The sequence below is a fragment of the Chelon labrosus genome (genome assembly GCF_963514085.1).
Source record: "Chelon labrosus genome assembly, chromosome: 7".
Lineage (NCBI taxonomy): Eukaryota > Metazoa > Chordata > Actinopteri > Mugiliformes > Mugilidae > Chelon > Chelon labrosus.
In genome coordinates, this window is record NC_140343.1 from 10,779,445 (window position 1) to 10,796,471 (window position 17,027).

At 41.7% G+C, this 17,027-nt stretch overlaps 2 protein-coding genes across 3 annotated transcripts; one reads left to right on the plus strand and one right to left on the minus strand.

Moving 5' to 3' along the window:
- The first annotated feature begins 389 nt into the window (after positions 1–389).
- Positions 390–3,405, plus strand: dnajc19 (DnaJ (Hsp40) homolog, subfamily C, member 19). Its single transcript, XM_084548164.1, has 6 exons — positions 390–520; positions 891–942; positions 1,309–1,382; positions 1,481–1,560; positions 1,686–1,756; positions 2,735–3,405. The coding sequence occupies exons 1-6, from the start codon at positions 518–520 to the stop codon at positions 2,803–2,805; spliced, it is 351 nt and encodes a 116-aa protein (XP_084404290.1). The 5' UTR covers positions 390–517; the 3' UTR covers positions 2,806–3,405.
- Positions 3,406–3,462: 57 nt separating this feature from the next.
- Positions 3,463–16,554, minus strand: fxr1 (FMR1 autosomal homolog 1). Of its 2 annotated transcripts, XM_084548163.1 has the most exons (19): positions 16,162–16,554; positions 14,172–14,224; positions 13,983–14,076; positions 13,815–13,886; positions 12,427–12,575; positions 12,211–12,304; positions 11,898–12,014; positions 10,187–10,357; positions 9,698–9,776; positions 9,479–9,588; positions 9,265–9,360; positions 8,258–8,398; positions 7,906–8,143; positions 7,061–7,154; positions 6,818–6,930; positions 6,518–6,727; positions 6,198–6,275; positions 5,446–5,531; positions 3,463–5,354 (listed from the first exon to the last, which is right to left on the minus strand). In XM_084548163.1, the coding sequence occupies exons 1-19, from the start codon at positions 16,210–16,212 to the stop codon at positions 5,157–5,159; spliced, it is 2,244 nt and encodes a 747-aa protein (XP_084404289.1). In that variant the 5' UTR covers positions 16,213–16,554; the 3' UTR covers positions 3,463–5,156. The 2 variants fall into 2 exon arrangements, with proteins under 2 accessions (XP_084404289.1, XP_084404288.1); XM_084548162.1 differs by lacking the exon at positions 8,258–8,398 and having other exon boundaries at positions 16,162–16,549.
- Between the last annotated feature and the right edge of the window lie 473 nt (positions 16,555–17,027).

Genomic DNA, 17,027 nt, shown 5'->3' on the forward strand with positions numbered 1-17,027 from the left:
GTCAATGCTTTAAACCCACTACTAGCTTGGTTAGGCTTAATTTTCTAGACAATACAAAAAATAAATTATCAGATTTTTTTCATTTTCTTTAATAAAAAAGTTGTTTTTTAAGCTCACGTTAAAGGGCTAAAACAAACTTACAACAAACTTCTTGTTAACTTTACAACCGCCATTAGCATCACTGGAGAACCAGGTAAGCTACTCTGTACATTTATAAGAGAGAGCCAAACAGAGTGAGACAGTGAGGGAACGATCACGGTTTTGGAGGCAGGGAGAACCAAACAGACGGTTTGACATGTGGGGATTTATAAAGTCTTGAAGGCGGGGCTGGGGCTGGAGTCCTCCAGCCAACATCAAGACCGGCAGTCACTTCGACAGTTTGGCCGGGCGACGAGGAGCTTTACGACACTTCACCTCCATTTCCGGCATAAACACATGGACGACCGAGCAAGGAAAACATAAGAGGTCAAAAGTTATGGTGCTGATCTTCAACAGAAACAAAACATAACACAGAGTCATGGTAGGTCCGAGACGTTATTTATTATATGTAACAACAATGTGACAACGGGTTGCATGCTCTGGAGTCCGACTTGAAGTTCGATACTATGCATTTTAAGCAGCTAAGCTAACGTTAGCATATGACCGATCATGACAGCACCAAAAGCAGCTAATGGATTTATTTACTGCTTTAATCAACCCGCTCACTATTTCTAGGACGGTAAATAGATCACCCGTCGTGGTTTGAAATAATTACAGATACACGGATTTTAGCGTGGCAACATGCTACAGCTCTCAGGTCACGTTTGTATCTGTTTACATGGCACCGCAGGACAGCTTGATGATTTTCTTTGCACGTTTTTCCTGATTTCCGCCTTTCTGTGTCTCTGCAGGCCAGCTCCATGGTGGCGATGGGACTGGCTCTGGCAGCAGCCGGATTTGCAGGTCAGTAACTCCAGTAAAATGAACAGGAATATGTCCATGCAAGAGTACAATGGTATAAGCTAGCTATAACAAATGGTACAGACATGGAGTTACATGCACAAAAGAAAGTACTGGCTGTATAAATAATCAAGGTGGTATAATTTTATGCAGAAAAGACAGGTTTACAGGTACTGTGTACACAATCTGTAGAGTTATATTGTGAATAGACATCTTAGGACACTACCTTTGTGGAAACTTGTGTCTTTTTTACATGGATTTCTAAAATAATAACATTGATACTGTAATGATAATGTGGTACTGATTTTATCCCTTGCTGTCCCAAACCAACTGTTTCAAGATCCTCCCCCTCTGCTTTTCATTTACCAGGTCGTTATGCCATGCAGGCCATGAAGCAGATGGAGCCTCAGGTGAAACAGGCTCTTCAGAGCTTCCCCACGGGGGTAAGAAGAAAACACGATCGCTGTTAACTGATAAACATCTTGATCTTTACATTCTTTCTCTTTCGTAATCCGTCAAACCTATTTTCTTGTTGTCCCAGGCTTTTGGAGGCGGGTACTATAGGGGTGGATTTGAGCCGAAGATGACAAAGAGGGAAGCTGCCCTTGTTCTAGGTGTCAGGTATGTGGACACTCTTTACACCATCCTGCACTGTTTCTGTGTTGAGACCACCACTGATGTGTTACTGAGCATCCAGGGTCGGACGCCGTCTTCTCACGGTCTTGTACCACTGTTCTGTCTTTCAGTCCCACAGCCAACAAAAATAAGATCAGAGAAGCCCACAGAAAACTGATGATCCTGAACCATCCAGACAGAGGTCGGTGGAAGGTTTAAAAGTTTCTTGTTGATTCACTATCAGATGCGTGCATTATGATTTCAGCTTGTCGGTCCACCACATTCTTGTGAACACAATTTCTCAGGAATGCATTGAAGGGACTTTTGTCGTATTTGGCACAGACTCGAGGATGTACCAAGTACATTACGATGCACGCCACCATAATTATCTGCAAAAAATGCTTCAGTTAAATCCTTCCTCCAGTCTTCACTACATATGAGTCTGGACAAATGTATCTGTGAACTCCAAATTAAGACATGTGCTGCAATTACAGAAACACAATGCAAGTAGCGCAAGTAAACCAAGGGACACTAAAATAGATGAGGAGGATTGGAATCAAAGTTTCAGTAATATCAATGCCGTCAGTCTGCAAGTGAATTGTGTATTTCGTCAGTTTACGGGCAGAAACATAACATCAGTTCATTTCCAACACCACTGAGAGTAGCAAACGCCAACAGCTCCCATGGCACTAAAGCTTTGAACAATAAGCGTGTCCCGGCCAGGTTTATACTATTTATACAATTTCGAGGTCCTCTTCAAGTATTTTTGTTGCATTGTGTTCCCATATTTGCTGCTGTTGTTAATATATACATTGGGTCTCTGTATTTAGTTACCATTTTATTTCTTAAATTGCAGTGTGTTAAACCCAAAGATGTTCAGCTTTCTGTGATAAATGATTATCTTCCTATGAGCGGTGTATCTAAAGCACATTCATCTGCTTTGTTCAGTATGTTTATTCACTGACTGAAGATGTCCTCAATTACTTTTCGTGATCATACAGTACAGCATCTACTATCTTTCAGCTGATTAGGACGAGTAACGAGCGTCTAGCCGTAACACTTACACAATTTCAATGGTTTTAAAGTCAGTTCTAGAGTAAATGTGTGATAGGAAACATGTCCTCAAATAAAATGTTATGAACTTTACCCATGGACTCTGTATGTGTGTAATGTCTCACAGGTGGATCCCCCTACCTTGCTGCAAAAATAAATGAAGCAAAGGATCTAATGGACGGCCAGGTCAAGAAATAGAAGTGAAGACGCTGAAACGAGTGATTTCACACTGCTCTTATTCATGCTGTTGCACTGACTGACTGACTTGAGCGAACACTTCATTTTTTTTTTTTTTCTCCATTATTAGCTCATATTTGGATTAACTTCTAATATTTTCCACTTGATGGGAACTTGGGATAAACATTTTTGTCAAACCCGTCTTAAAACGCGTTTTCACATGTACGGCTAAAGTTTCTATCCACTTTGAATTTTATACTCGGACCGTGGATGCTTCATGTGAGCTTTTGTTGAAACAGATTTGTTTTAAGACTCGTGAAATGTCAATCTGTCCTTTATAAATGGTGGCCTTGATGCAACAGTCGACTGTTAGTGTCACGATAAATGCACACATTTAAATGTAATACACCTGAACATGAACAGCAGTGGGAAAAAAGGCTGATATCAATGAGATGAAATTGTGCTGGAATGTTTTCCTGTGAATCCTTGATGTGTTATTAAGCAATTTAACTCTGGAGTAAGAATGTGAGGACCTGAAGATAAGCAGGGACTGTAATGTTATATCCACTGTACAAATCAGGTTTAAAGAGCCTTCACTCTTGGATTAAAAAATAAATCGTTCTGCAACAAAGCATCATTTCTTTGTGACGTTATTGTCCATAAGTGAACCAGACACAGTTGTGTTTTAGATCTACATGGAAGATCGAGTTTATTTAAGAACTACCTGCATACAAAACATATTGCACATCAACCAACCAGACGATCCTTTAAAAAAAAACAAGAAAAAAACAATATTATACTGTAGTTGACCCAACGAAAACACTTGGGATGTCACAACTCTCAGTAGTCCAAATTGTCTTCCGGGTATCGAGTGTATTAGTGTCAAGAAAAAAAAAAGAAGAGCTTGTTTTGTTTTTTGTTTGTTTTTTTTAAATACTGTACATTTTTTTAAAAATAAATAAACCAAATAAATCTCCTTCCTTAGTGGAACAGTCGTGACCAGTTTCCAGCCAGCCAGTGTGGAAGAACCATGAAAATGACATCGGCGTCACCTGAGCCTGGTTTTCCTGAAACACCTCAACATCAGAGAAGTTCGGTTCTCACTGGATTTGTCCAACAGTCGGCAAATGAAAGCAGATTAAATTGATCTCTGATTTAATTTCTGTGAAAAACAGCACTCAGGATCCCTCCTGCTAACCTTGATGAAGCTGCCTGATGTTCTGAGATGTTTCCTGGAAACCCAGCTCTGATGGCTACATCTCTGTCCAGCACTAAACAGCAATAGGCCAGTTTCCAGACTCAACTACAATCAGCTTTTAGACAAAAAGGTTATGTTTCAGTGCAAAGAAAACAACTCTTCTATTGTTTCTTTTCCAGACATTTCTTCTATGACCGAAGTGGTTGCATATTGAAAAAACAGGAAGCAGCTAATGTCAAACTCCTCAACAGATATATATATATATATATTTATAAAGGATAACTGGATTCATTTTCCCCTGCACAACATTAAGAACAGACACACCTGATTTTTAAAAAGATGCCTCTGAAATCCCGTCAGTGTTTCCTTCTTTTGCCTTCGCCAGCCCACAGTCAACATAGGAGAACATTTAGCACGCGGAGACACCATACCTGGTTTAACTGTGTGAGGCGGAGGCAAATGGGTAACACAGAAAGAAGGATTTCAGACGGTGTGCAGAGCCAGGCAACAACATGTTGAATCTACTCTCAAGGCACAACAGCTGATCACATGTACTGTATGTAAAACATACTTGGGTTTCCAACAAATCAAATCTGAACTGTGGTACTTCTCATGCAGAACAATTAATTTACAAACTACTTTAGATGCGTGAAACCTTCTGTGAAAAAAAAGGTTGTGGAAGCATCTTTCTGAGTCGACCTGGTAAAGGGCAGACGTTTTCTGTCGTTAAACCCTGTTAAGAATTAAAAGAAAAAAAATATGTAACTGCTGCGTTCATACCACAGTGTGGGTTTGAGTGGAATCCCTGTCTGCATTTTTAAAGTCAGTCCAACCTCTCCCTGAGCTCTCAATGAAGAGTGGACTGAGAAGTCTGTAAGTCTGTGTGTGTTTGACTATCTTTGGCAAGCTCATACAGGAAGAACTATTGTAAAAAGAAATGTCGTAAAATGAATAGTTGGACAGAACATGTGTAAAGGGGAGGTTAAGGATCAGACCTCTAAAACTTGCACAGTGGAACAGGTTTCAAATATTTGTGGAGTAAAGAGAAAAAAAACAGTGCTTGTTGTATTTAGATGTTAAGATTCATTTTTGAAGGCTGCCCCAGAGATATTATTAATCGAAAGCAGCCAAAGACGTTCAAATACTTGAAACCATTTCCTTCGCTCAGATCGGACTAGGAGAGTCCATTAACAACGGGTTGTGGGCTCGAGTCCTCCTCCTTGTAGGACACTTTGGAGGGCCTCTCAGTGGAAGACCTGGGAGTTCTCGTGTCGCTCTTGTCCTCACCGCTGGCAGCGCCGTTGCTGGAACCATTGGTGGCAGCCGGGGGTGACTGCGGGCTGCTGTCCTCGACGATGACGTCCACCTCACCCTGAACAGAAAGCCGAGAACGCATCGGCAAAATCAGCGAGCGAGTAGAAAATCGATAAAGATGTAGAATAATCCACATGACTTTTACTGACCACATCGTTGTTTCTCTTGGAGTCCTTGGCGGTGGTCATCTGTCTGCTCTGAGATTCAGCCCTGGATATGTAGTCGGCCACAGTCACTGAACAGATGAGAACACAGAGAATAGACGTTAATAAGAATTAATATGAGGAAAGTTTAGCCAATCTGTCCTACAAACTTCATCAGCTTCATTTCAACTGCATTTCCTGTCGATTAGTAGAACAGAACTTGCAGTGTTTCATACTTTCAAACCTGTTTACACGACCAGTAACTACAAAAGTCTATCAGGTTAATCAGTTTTCAGACAGTTATAAAAACCGTACCATCATAGAGGAGCTTTCCACAAATTGTACACTCAGTAACATTACAAAGAAGGTGCATTGCATTACATTCAGGTTTATCATAATACAGCGCAACTGCTGTCAATGACAACCTCACAACACAAGATTGAGATGTGGCCAAGCTAGTATCAAAGAAATATACCGCTTGAAATAACACAGCAAACCAGATGCAGACTTACTACTGCACAGATCACATGTAGCCTCCTATTAAGAAGCCTGTTCCCGCAACTGTTAACCAACCGCGTTTAACAAAGGCAAGCAAACATTCAGTTGCCAGGTAGCAAAGTAAGTCTGGGAGTTTTTTGTTTAGTAAGTCGTTGGATGGCACACAAACAAACACGAGGCCAGGTGCACAGATTTTTAGCTAAGCCGTTAAGAGGAATGCCTGGTGGGGAAGCGGGCACACTGGCAGTTGCCACGGTTACCTGGCTGCCTCTCCTCGGGCAGGCGGATGCGGCGACGGCGGCTACGATTACGGCGCTGGGGTTTAGCTTCGGGGTCATCTAGGGGTGTTAGGTGGTCACAAAGAGAGGGATTGAGGCTTAGAAGGCCTTCAAACCAGAGGACTGAACCACAACCGGCTCCTCTCACTTTTCAAAAGGGAAACAATGCACTGCTGCACAGAACCAGCCTAATAACCTAGTGTGTGTGTGTGTGTGTGTGTGTGTGTGTGTGTGTGGGTGTGGGTGTGTGTGACTGAAGCTGTCTTGTAAAATATCCTTGCCAAATTATGAGACTCTCTTACCGATTCCATTTTCGCTGACTGAGGCGTTGTCAGACTCGCTCATGCCGTCAATCAGAGTGGCGTCCTCATCTGTTCTGCGTCGCCGGGATCTCCGGCGGCGGTTTGCCAACAAGTTGGACTCACTAGCATCGGTATCGGCTGTCTGGTCTGTCTCTGTGTTTGTCTCCAAGGCCCCGTAGCCATAGCTGTCCTCATGGTCCCGAGGGCCTCCTGCAGCATGAGAATCATACGGAGAAGTTTACGTTTAGACGTACATCTCAGCTGTGTCCTCTACATATGTCATTTAATAGTAAAACGCACCATAACTGTTGTTGTATCCTCCTCTTCCTCCTCTTCCCCTTCCTCCTCGGCCTCTGCCGGGTCCTGGCCTCCTGCGCCCGTCTCTTTGTGGCCGTGGGCCTCTCTCCCTCTCCCTGTGTGTCCATTAAAGCAAACAGAATAGATCACGCAACAGAGCTTACACTTAACTTATACAAAGACTGTAGAGCTAGTTCAAATGACAGCATAAAGAAATAAAATATTTTAATATGGAATGACGCTCACCTGTCCTGGTCCTCTCCAGCCAGGGACCAGTCACTGAGCTCATCCCTGCGCTCTGAATCGGTCTCGGAGGCGTTGGACTGCTCTGAGTTGGTGCCTGAGTTCAAGCAGACAGAAAAGCAGCCACACAAATGAGAAGAGAGAGACAAAAAACGAAGATCAGTGTCTTATATTTGTTCAGTGCATCTTAATTCATGCACTGATTTCCTTGCAACAGTGGCAAGTTCTGATGCAAACACCAGTGTAGCTGATAGGGGTGAGTTAAAGAGATCTGATATCAGTTCATAAAATCCTCAAATTGGTTTTAAAGATATATATACACGCCATTTCTGGCATTAGAAATCTCTCGCTGCAGACTGGTTTCACACGACAGATCTTGTGAGACTGTGCAACAAAATGAGTCCAGGTGTTAGGGGGAGATCTAAAACATGAGAGAAACTACAACTCTGAGAGCACCGTCAGGCCTGAAAGCTGATTGGATGTAGATAGTATGACGACAGGGAAGAGCTGCACAAATCAAAGCCATATGCCACATATAGGCTAAGACGCACCAACTAGAGGTAAAATATTGTGGAAATACAAATCTCTGAAACCAATGACAACATTAGTTTTAGTCCTAAGTAAAACCGGTTCAAAAAATTGATTCAGGAAATCCGTAGCGATACCCAGCCCTAGTATCTGGCAAAAAAAATTAGACGATCTATCAGATTGTCTGTGAAGATCCTATCATCTAGGTCATGGTATATCCTAAAAACACAGCTGAAACTAGACTTGTGGCATTGTCTTAAAGATGTTTCACCACTCATTCAAGTGGTCTCTTCATTCATCCGAGTCTTAAAGGTGCCTACCATATCCGGTGCTGTAGCTGTGGCCTCTGCGTCCACGACCCCGGCCGTTGTAGGAGCGACTGCCATGTAAAGAGGAGGCATTGGCACTGTTGTCTGTATTATATCCTCCTCCTCCTCCTCCTCCTCCTCCTCTTTCCCCCCTCTCTCCTCTCTCCCTGTCAGCTGGCCGGTGGCCCTGGGTGATCTGGCGCAACTGTTCATCGATCTGCATCCGCTCAAGACGAAGCTGCTCAACCTCCTACAGGTGCAGGGGAAACAATGGAAACGGTGAGGATGGAGAGAAAATTAACGAGACAAAGGGCAAAAAATTTAAATTGAGGAAGGACATCACTGGATTCACAAGCGTAATCATCATACACACATCTACATCACATGCAGCGCGCCTTGAGCTGTTTATTCTCAATCTCGCTAGGCTGCTTCCCTGTGAATAATCCACAATCTGCCTCAGCTCTTCCTCTAGCTGCTGGCCCTCTGAGAGAAGCTCCACCATGTCCTACACACATACACATGCACATACAGTGCAAAACAAACACACACAAAAGCACCAGTGTGATTCGTAACATGCAAACAGCACAGGACACACACAGACACACATACATATAGAGCAGAGGGATATCTATGAAGGTTATTAGGTTTTCATAAGGATTTGTGATAACTTGACATGACATTCACAAGTGAACCTTAGTTGGCCTTCTTCTTACATAAGTGTGATTCTCTAAAAACGTGAAAATCGCATAGTCAGCAACATCTGCTAACGTCAGAAATGTTGTTAATGCTAGCCAAATCGCCGCCATGCTACCTCTAGACTCTATTAACACAGGTTTTCCATGTGATTAAACATTGTTGCCGTTTGTCTAACCTAGCAACAGTTACACAGGAAGTCGGGACATGACAAAGAGTACGAGCCCTCTGGCTGGTGGTCAGCAGACCGATCAGCAGGCTGCAGTGGTAAAGTATAGTCAGGTTGGTCAATTTTGAATAAAGGCCGATGTTTCAGGCAAACTGTCTCAGCCTCCACTGAATATGTCTTGTATCCTGCTGTGTTTACTACTCATCTTAAATCGCATTTAACTCCTGATTGGTTCTCCATACTCCCTCATCACTCCAGCACTCTGCTCAGCACAAACTCATCGCTTCAGAAAATGCTTATGATGCACTGCTTGCATGCTGTTAGCCAGGTAATCTCAGTTAGACCTCGCATATGCAGAGGTTGATTAGGCATTAAAAGAATGGAAATGGCTGTAAACTGACGCTACGGCTTTGAGTCAAAGCAAAGAATTAGCAAACACTACAAACAAACATGCATCAGGAAACAATCCCACAATTTTCACACTTAAATATACACGGAGGTGGCCGTACGTTGAGGTAAGAGATGTGGTACTCCAACAAGACCTGGACATTGCCAATACTCTCCTTAGTACCGACAAAGGTGAATGGGACCATTCCCTGTGTCGACAAAACACAAAAACACAACAAACATGTTAGTATGAGACTGTCTAACCCGAAGGAGGAAGTGGGTGCTGCTCTATCATCTGCACAGAGTTATAAACGAGCACTGGCAGTAAACACTTACTTCCTGTCGGGGCTGCTTGGTGTCATTGTCCCCTTCTATCCTGACCCTCACCACACCAGACTTGTCCACAATCTCCTGGATGACCTTGCCGTTCTTACCGATCACTTTGCCTGGAGACGTAGAGAAAGTGATTGGTTCAATTCGAAAAACTCAGAGTGAACAGCACACAACTGCCATTATTTGTTGTACCGACTGAAGAAAATGTTTGCGTCTACCTACCAACGAGGTTACGTGGCACCTGAACAGAATCTTCCAGAAACTCCAAGTAGTTCCTGGCCTTCCTCACGGCCTCTGCTGTCTGAGGTAAAACACAGGGTCAGTTTATCTATTAAACACACATGAATAATTCATAGTAAGCAAGTACATTGAGCAGAAGCTTAAAATATTAATAGGATAATCACAACAAAACAACATATATGTAAAGATGAAACATACACGTAACTTGTTTCAGTACGTTCAAACAAATCCACCTCTTTCGACCGAACATCTCACCATTTAAGAACAAGAATCTCAAATCGCTCTTCTTGCTGACCGTTATGAGTACAGTATATGTAGTTTTGTATGTGAAGGTTATACTTAGGGGATTTTATGTCAGAAAGTGGCTTTGTGAGATCTTCACAACCCAAAACATTTGTGCATTTCCTCTTATGATCACATTCACCAGTTTCACATGTGTCTTTGGTTGAGTCCCACACTCCCCCCCCCTACCTCTCCATAAATCCTGAAGGTGCCCGTCTCCTCGTCCAGCTCGATGGCGGTGACACCCGGAACCTTCCGCGCCTGCTGGATGTTGCTGCCGTGGCTGCCGATGGCCAGGCCCATCAGATCCGGCCTCACCGTGAACTCCTCCTGGAAGGATGACACCAGCTGTCTGGAGTTCTACAAACACAACAACACAAGTTAATTTTAAGTTAAGTAACGATTACTTCTACATATGCTCTATCCGGAACTTTGCAAAAACTAGTCTGAAATACTTTTAGGATGTTGTGAAGACAATAAACATAAAACCATTTACATGTAGATCCCTTTCCAATTGAGTACGATTGTAATTTCTGTAAAATTCTCAGAAATTTAAAGTGCTTTACTGTTTAGGGATGTCCCACTATCAGGAGACTGGTACTGGGGCTTATCAAGGAGTTTTAAAAATGATCAGACTGGCTCGAGCACACAGCCAAGCCAGGTTTTTTTGTATTAGTTTTACCCCTGTTCAAGCTAAGCGATACACCACAGAGCTATTTATAAGATTATTTAAGTTTGTTAGTTGGTTATTTATTTAATTTAAACCATCTGGCTCCAATTGTTTTAGTGATAAGAATAATATACTTTTAGTTTCTTAACTGTTATGCATTTTGCACAACAAAGACGTTCAACAGTTTCACTTTATAAAATGAAAATCTATAAAGAAATAACTTAAAGGGAGTTTTTTTTTTCTACACCGTATTGATTTTTTTTTTTTGAAGGTTATTGTGCTTTATACAGTTGCACATTGCAAAATTGATCTGGGAGAACGTAAGTAACATAAGAAAAGGCTTTATGAATCACCAGAACAGGAAATTACAAAACACAGAAAAATTTAAAAGTAAAATATCTGATTTCGGGCAATGTTCAACATTAAATGATCGGATCAGACGCTAAAAAAACTTGATCTGGACATTTATACTACAATAAACGTGGCCTTTTCCGTTATAGGTTCAAATATTAAATGCCTCACAGGCAGCGTTTTCAGGATTGCTTGAATTTACATTCCTAAAATATTGTTTTTTTTACACTGAAATATTCTAATTGTGAAAGGTTTGTCATTAGAAGCTGTCCTATAAACAGTTCAGCTTCAGTGTTGTTTAATGTAACTTTCTGTGGTGTCATTCCATGGCTACTAACCGCCCTTCAGATAACCGTGGAGACCAAACCTTAAAACACAATGGTAATTCGCCTTTGGCTAAGCCCCGCCCCCCTTAGTTACTGTTGCTACGTCCGACATTCTCTTCTGGGCTGTGGTTTTCTGGTTATCTATAAGGCTCTGGTATCAACATGGCTTATGCTGTGACAGCTCTTCCTGCTGAACTTTTGTCAAACTTTTATAAAGCAGCAAATAAAGTGTCCGATAGAAGTAGGCAAAAGGGGCTGCAATATGCGTTCGAAGGCTATATTCAGGACATACAAGTGAAACGCAACGAACAACAAGGAAAGACAGTATAGCCTGCCGAGACCGAAAATATGAGACGCCTGCGTTAAAGTCAATGGAGCGCTGTGGAAAAAGTGTCGGACCCCTGTGGGAGCTCTCTTGGCTGTGATTGGTCAATCTACATTCTAGGGTGTGGCTTAGCCAAAGGTCAATTCTTCAATTGTTCGCTGCTGCCTTCAGTATTTGCTCTCAAAGTCACAACAGTAACATAGTTTCTCTCTCTCGCTACCGACTGACCTCCAGGTGTTTTGTGGCCTCCTGGTTGCGAGACATGAGAAGCAGCTTGGTTCGGATGCTGCGCAGGTGCATGTCGCTCAGCAAAGACACGCGCTTCACTGTGGCCTCATTGGTGGACTAAACACACACAGGTAGTAAAAGAGAAAGAATTACATAAATGTGCAGGGCTGTTCCTTTCTTGATGACGACTACAGGGAAAGGTATAGGTGAGTCATCCATTACACAAACATACTGTGTTGGACCAAAGTGCAACATAACACACGGTAGCATCATAAATATCCAAATCACCACAGGATTACAGGATGCCAGTTACCACAATCACAAGCTGACTGGTCTCAGAGCAGTATGTGATGCGACAAGCTCCCACAGCTTTCTTGAAATCCTTATGCGCATTCTCATTCTGGCACCTGTAAGACGAGACAACTGTGTTACTGCCCAGTCCTAAAACATCGGGGATATTACTGGGACTGGCAAATGAAGAAATGACCCACAATAAAAGCTACTGTAATTGTAAATGTGCTGAACATACGCCTCTTGTAGATCCTGAGGAACAGGGACAGTGCACTTGTAAAAGGAGTTCTTGGTGATGGCCTTGTTGGGGTTGACCGGACGCAGACGCTCAAAGGTCACGATCTCGTTGTAGGTGGCGTCACAGGCTGCGTACTCGATGACATAGAACTGGAAATACAATAAAAATGATTGTGTACAATAAAGCCGTGAAAATGAAAATTACATTTATGAAGACACTGTGGAGTGAAAAGCTGTCAACTAGGTTTTCAATAAAACTGTTAATTTAAATGCCTAAATTACAAACTTATTATTGTAAGTTCCTTTTTTTAGTTTCTGTGTTTTGTCACTTCACAACAAGTTGGGTTTATGGCAGTTTATGAAAATGACAAAGGTCACGTTACTTCACTGATATACAAATGATTCCATTTTAGGATGTCCAAGGTGGAACTGCGCAAAAGAGTTAACTAAATCTAAATGGAGGAGCACCATAAACCTGTGACAGCACCGTCAAAACAAAAGCAGTGGAATGAGATTCTGATGCGTGCTCCAAAACCAAAACCACAACTGAAAGCAGCAAACTTTAGTGCCTCTTTTTACAGTATCACCTCAGGGCAGTCACAGAATGACAATAACAATTACGGATATGAACCACTGAGCTGGGTGTACTTTGAGGAGGTAGCGTTAGCCCTTTTTGTACAAAATAACACAAGAGAAAATATCATAATAATAATTAAAAAATATATTTTTGAGTCATGTTTTGTCAACAGACTAAAATTTGTTAAAATGTTATTATTAATTTGTGGTTTAGGCCTGTTTTTTTTTTTTTTTTGTTAATGAAATCCACTTTTCCTTTAACTTCCAACACCATTGTCCCCCTTGGGCTCCCATAGTTCAGTGGGCTCAGTGGGCCATCGTAAACCAAATAATTTTTTAATTGTATTCCATATAACAAGAAAGGGGGCTGTTATATCTATGGTGCAAATTCTTATTAGAAAAAGCCAGAGATTATCCATATGCTGAGAACTTTAGATCCCGGTTAAATTAACTTACCACTGTATTATTTCACTACACTACAACAAACCTACCATCAAGCCGAACCACACAGCTCTTCATTAGTTTGATGGTGCATTTTGTAAATCGACTTCGGTGAGAACAAATATGAGATTTCATTACTAGGCCACATTACACAGTCCTACATGGTACTGATTTAGAGTCAAAAAGCCTTTGTTTTTAAAGAATTAGAAAAACTATCAATTGATATCGACTGAATTCACGTTTAAAGAACTTTGAACTGCACATCACACTGAAAAGGAAAAATCTAATTTTTAGTTTTTGGCCACATTGCCAAGTTTTCTACAAATGATCAATTATAATAAACATTTGATCTTCATGAAATACAATACTCACGTCTCCCTTCATCATGCGGACTTTAGCTAACCACCAACCACATGGCTCTTGTTCATTGGCTCTGGATAAAATCTGACAGGAGATTAAGCAAAAAGCAAAATGAGGCAGAGAGAAAAAAAAGGCAACAAGTAAAAATAGCAGTAGAAACAAGAGACTGCATCTTCTCACCTCCACGTCCTCGCCCTCTCCAATCTCCTTCTTGGCATCAGCAGGTGGTGGCATCCTGACGTCACTGAAGGGCACCTGGCGTTCTGGCTGCCAACTAAAAACACAGCATGTTAATCTCTTACCTACATTTACATAAAAGTTGATGTGTTTTACGAAAACAGCTGCGATACAAGAGAACGAGAGACTTACTTGTTCTCAAAGGCAATGGTGAGAGAGTCATCGTGGATATCTTTGACAAAGCCCTGAAGGATGGACAGAGACAGGTGACAGAAGTTAAGCGGTAACTACTTAAAGGTTTCTTGTGGAGTTCTTCTAATGTCTAGAAGACCTGGGGATAAGTTTCTACTCTCAGTCGGTCCCCATTTTGTTAATCTTATAAATACACACAAGAGCTTACAAGGGTGACAAGGTGCACATGCCTTGCCAAAGGTTTCACATTCCAGTGATCCACCATTGGCAGGACCACGCCAAGATATGCAGGAATGTGCAAGCAAATGAGGTTAGCTAGCAGGTGAGCAGGGATGTATACGCTCAACACAAGACAGGACGGAACCGGACAGTGAAGATAAAGAGAGAGCTGACTTTTGTTTTGAATGACAGAAAAGAAATCAAGTATAAACATATTCTTATATACAGGAGCTCAACGAGAGACAAACATCCTCAATCTAGCCGATGATCAAACGTACAAACTATTTTTTTGTTGAATATCCAGGATAAAAGGATCTTGTTAATAGAAACAGATGTCGCTGTTGTGTTTTACCATTATTTTTAACACTATTGGAAATCAAGACTCAAATCAACCACCACGACACGAGTCTTAGCAGCAGACATCTTACAGTCTGATCACATAGACCCTCATGTATCTGCATAGCTAGAGACTTATAGGGGGGATATACATATACATAAATTCTTTTAATGCCAAAGTCTTGAGTCTTTAAACTAATTCTGCCAGCATGTGAACTACTTATAGTTTGAGAAGCAGAGAATTTAATAACAATTACTGGTCGCTTTACGAGCAAATAAGCCAAACTATTTACGGTTCCAGCTTCAGAAATGTCAGAAATATCACAGCAAACCGAATATCTTCTCTGGGTTTGAAATAGCTCGGTCAGACAAAATATATAACTTGAGATCTGAGAAGTGTTAACTGTCACGTATATGCCATTTAACCACTATTAGATTCAGTGTACTCGTCACATCATAAATACACTTTTATTTGGTCGCCTTGTGGTGAGGGTGAGCGTCGCTTTCAATGCATTTTAAGAAAGCCATCTGACATAAGCTTAGGTAGAGAGTGAAATTAAGCAAAATAGGTGTGAAAATGCAGTAGCACAAGACAAATATGAAGCGTGGAGGTGAGGCAAGACCAGGAAATGTTGAAAAACAGGGGAAGGAGGCAAGAGACGAGACAAACTGGGAGGCAAGGAAATGGGAGAAATACTTTGGGCAGCAGGTCTAGAAATAGCTTTTAAGTCTGTGGTATCAGTGACCCTCTTCTCACACGCCAGCTGGTCGGGATTGACAAGGAACAGCTGGCTCGCACGTACACATACACAAAATAGCTTGGGCGTGATGAAGTATCAAATAATAGACAGCGACGGAGAGTCGTGGAGTCTGTGCAGACCCAGGGCTCAGTCACAAGTAGCCGTGCTGTCTTGTATAAACCACACACGCTTTAATAAACAATGTGACCAAGTACCGTGCTGATCTGACACAGCTCTGATAACATCTAAACAATTTAAATAACCGAATAAATCGAGTAGAGTTACAGTCGGCAGCGCGAGCAACTTACTTCAGCCACATCTCTTGACGTCAACAGTCAGGCAACTAGCAAGTTAGCTAACTTTTAGCTCGGAGAAGCTACAACTGAAATCGAGCCAAGTTGATATCAGCTGTTATGACTTAAATATTCATGTTATGGCAAACGAGGCTGTAATTCGTCCGCTTTGGGTGTAAAGAAAGCTAACTAACTAGTGAAAGTGTTGGATAAGACTAGCGAGCGATGCTAGCTTAGCCTGCTAATTTTGGCTAGCACTGCTAATACAAGCTAATGACAGGCACTTAAGTCGGTTCAGAGCAAGTTGGAACACGTCGCCGTGCTCCGTTGGATTTCAGCTACCATACCGTGTCGTGTAACAAACTATTAAGTTAAATGCTGCATTGATACGCCGGTATTTACCTTGTAATAAGCCCCGTTGGAGCCACGGACCTCCACCGCCAGTTCTTCCATATTGGACACGCAAAGGATGCTGGGACGACAGGTGCTCCTTCAAGCATCAGGAGAGGGGAGTTGGAGAACTAGGAAGGTGGCAGCTATTAAGTGCTGTGTTCACTGTTTTTAGTTAAAACTACACAAAAAAAATAGCCAAAATCACAAAGCAGATAAAATTTGTTTTATTGTGATGAGTTTAGATAAAATAGCTGCTAATTATTGCTAATTTGTTGTCGAATTTTTAGTATTTAACTGCATTAGAGCTGTGTGTTAGTGTTAGTGGCACTTTGTCACATCCTCATGTGAAAATACTCCATTAATATTTAATGAGCATTTAATTAAAAGTATAAATCATCCTGCCTAATGAAGCATGACAACAGCATACAAGTTACAAATGTGTATGCAGCCTTCAATAGCCTTCTATTGTTTTTGCTACTGCCTGAAGTTAAATGTTTGCAATTTTTCCTCCTGTAATCATGTCTCCTGAACACATTGACCACAACATCTTCAGTGCAAGAGGTGCAGTGAAACTATCTGTGCAAAAACACAGCACATTCCAGTTTATCTGAGGCTTCAGCGATCAGAGTTAATCAAATCAACAGGGGATAGCTTACATAGTTTCACAACGTTTAGTTTGAAATTCCTCATTTCCATTTCCCTGGTCAGGTTGGACCGTAACTTTGGAAGATCAGCACCTAATTTCTCCAACTCTGATTAGCTTCACTTGTACACAATATGGACAAAATCTTTGCTCAAAGCAACAACTTCCGTGAGACTTGAAGAGATGTAAAGCTGTAACTAAGACAGACTTGTATAATGCCTCTGTCAAAATC

Bases quoted from the DNA above. Each gene is read 5' to 3' on its own strand.
- dnajc19 (XM_084548164.1), top strand. The intron at 943-1,308 runs GTCAGTAACTCC...TTCATTTACCAG, and splicing joins GGCAGCAGCCGGATTTGCAG to GTCGTTATGCCATGCAGGCC. The intron at 1,561-1,685 runs GTATGTGGACAC...TCTGTCTTTCAG, and splicing joins GCCCTTGTTCTAGGTGTCAG to TCCCACAGCCAACAAAAATA.
- fxr1 (XM_084548163.1), bottom strand. From the start codon at position 16,212: ATGGAAGAACTGGCGGTGGAGGTCCGTGGCTCCAACGGGGCTTATTAC. The intron at 12,576-13,814 runs GTGAGTATTGTA...TTGTATTTCCAG, and splicing joins TCCGCATGATGAAGGGAGAC to TTCTATGTCATCGAGTACGC. The intron at 9,361-9,478 runs GTAAGTGTTTAC...TTTTGTGTTTTG, and splicing joins CCAAGCAGCCCCGACAGGAA to TCGACACAGGGAATGGTCCC.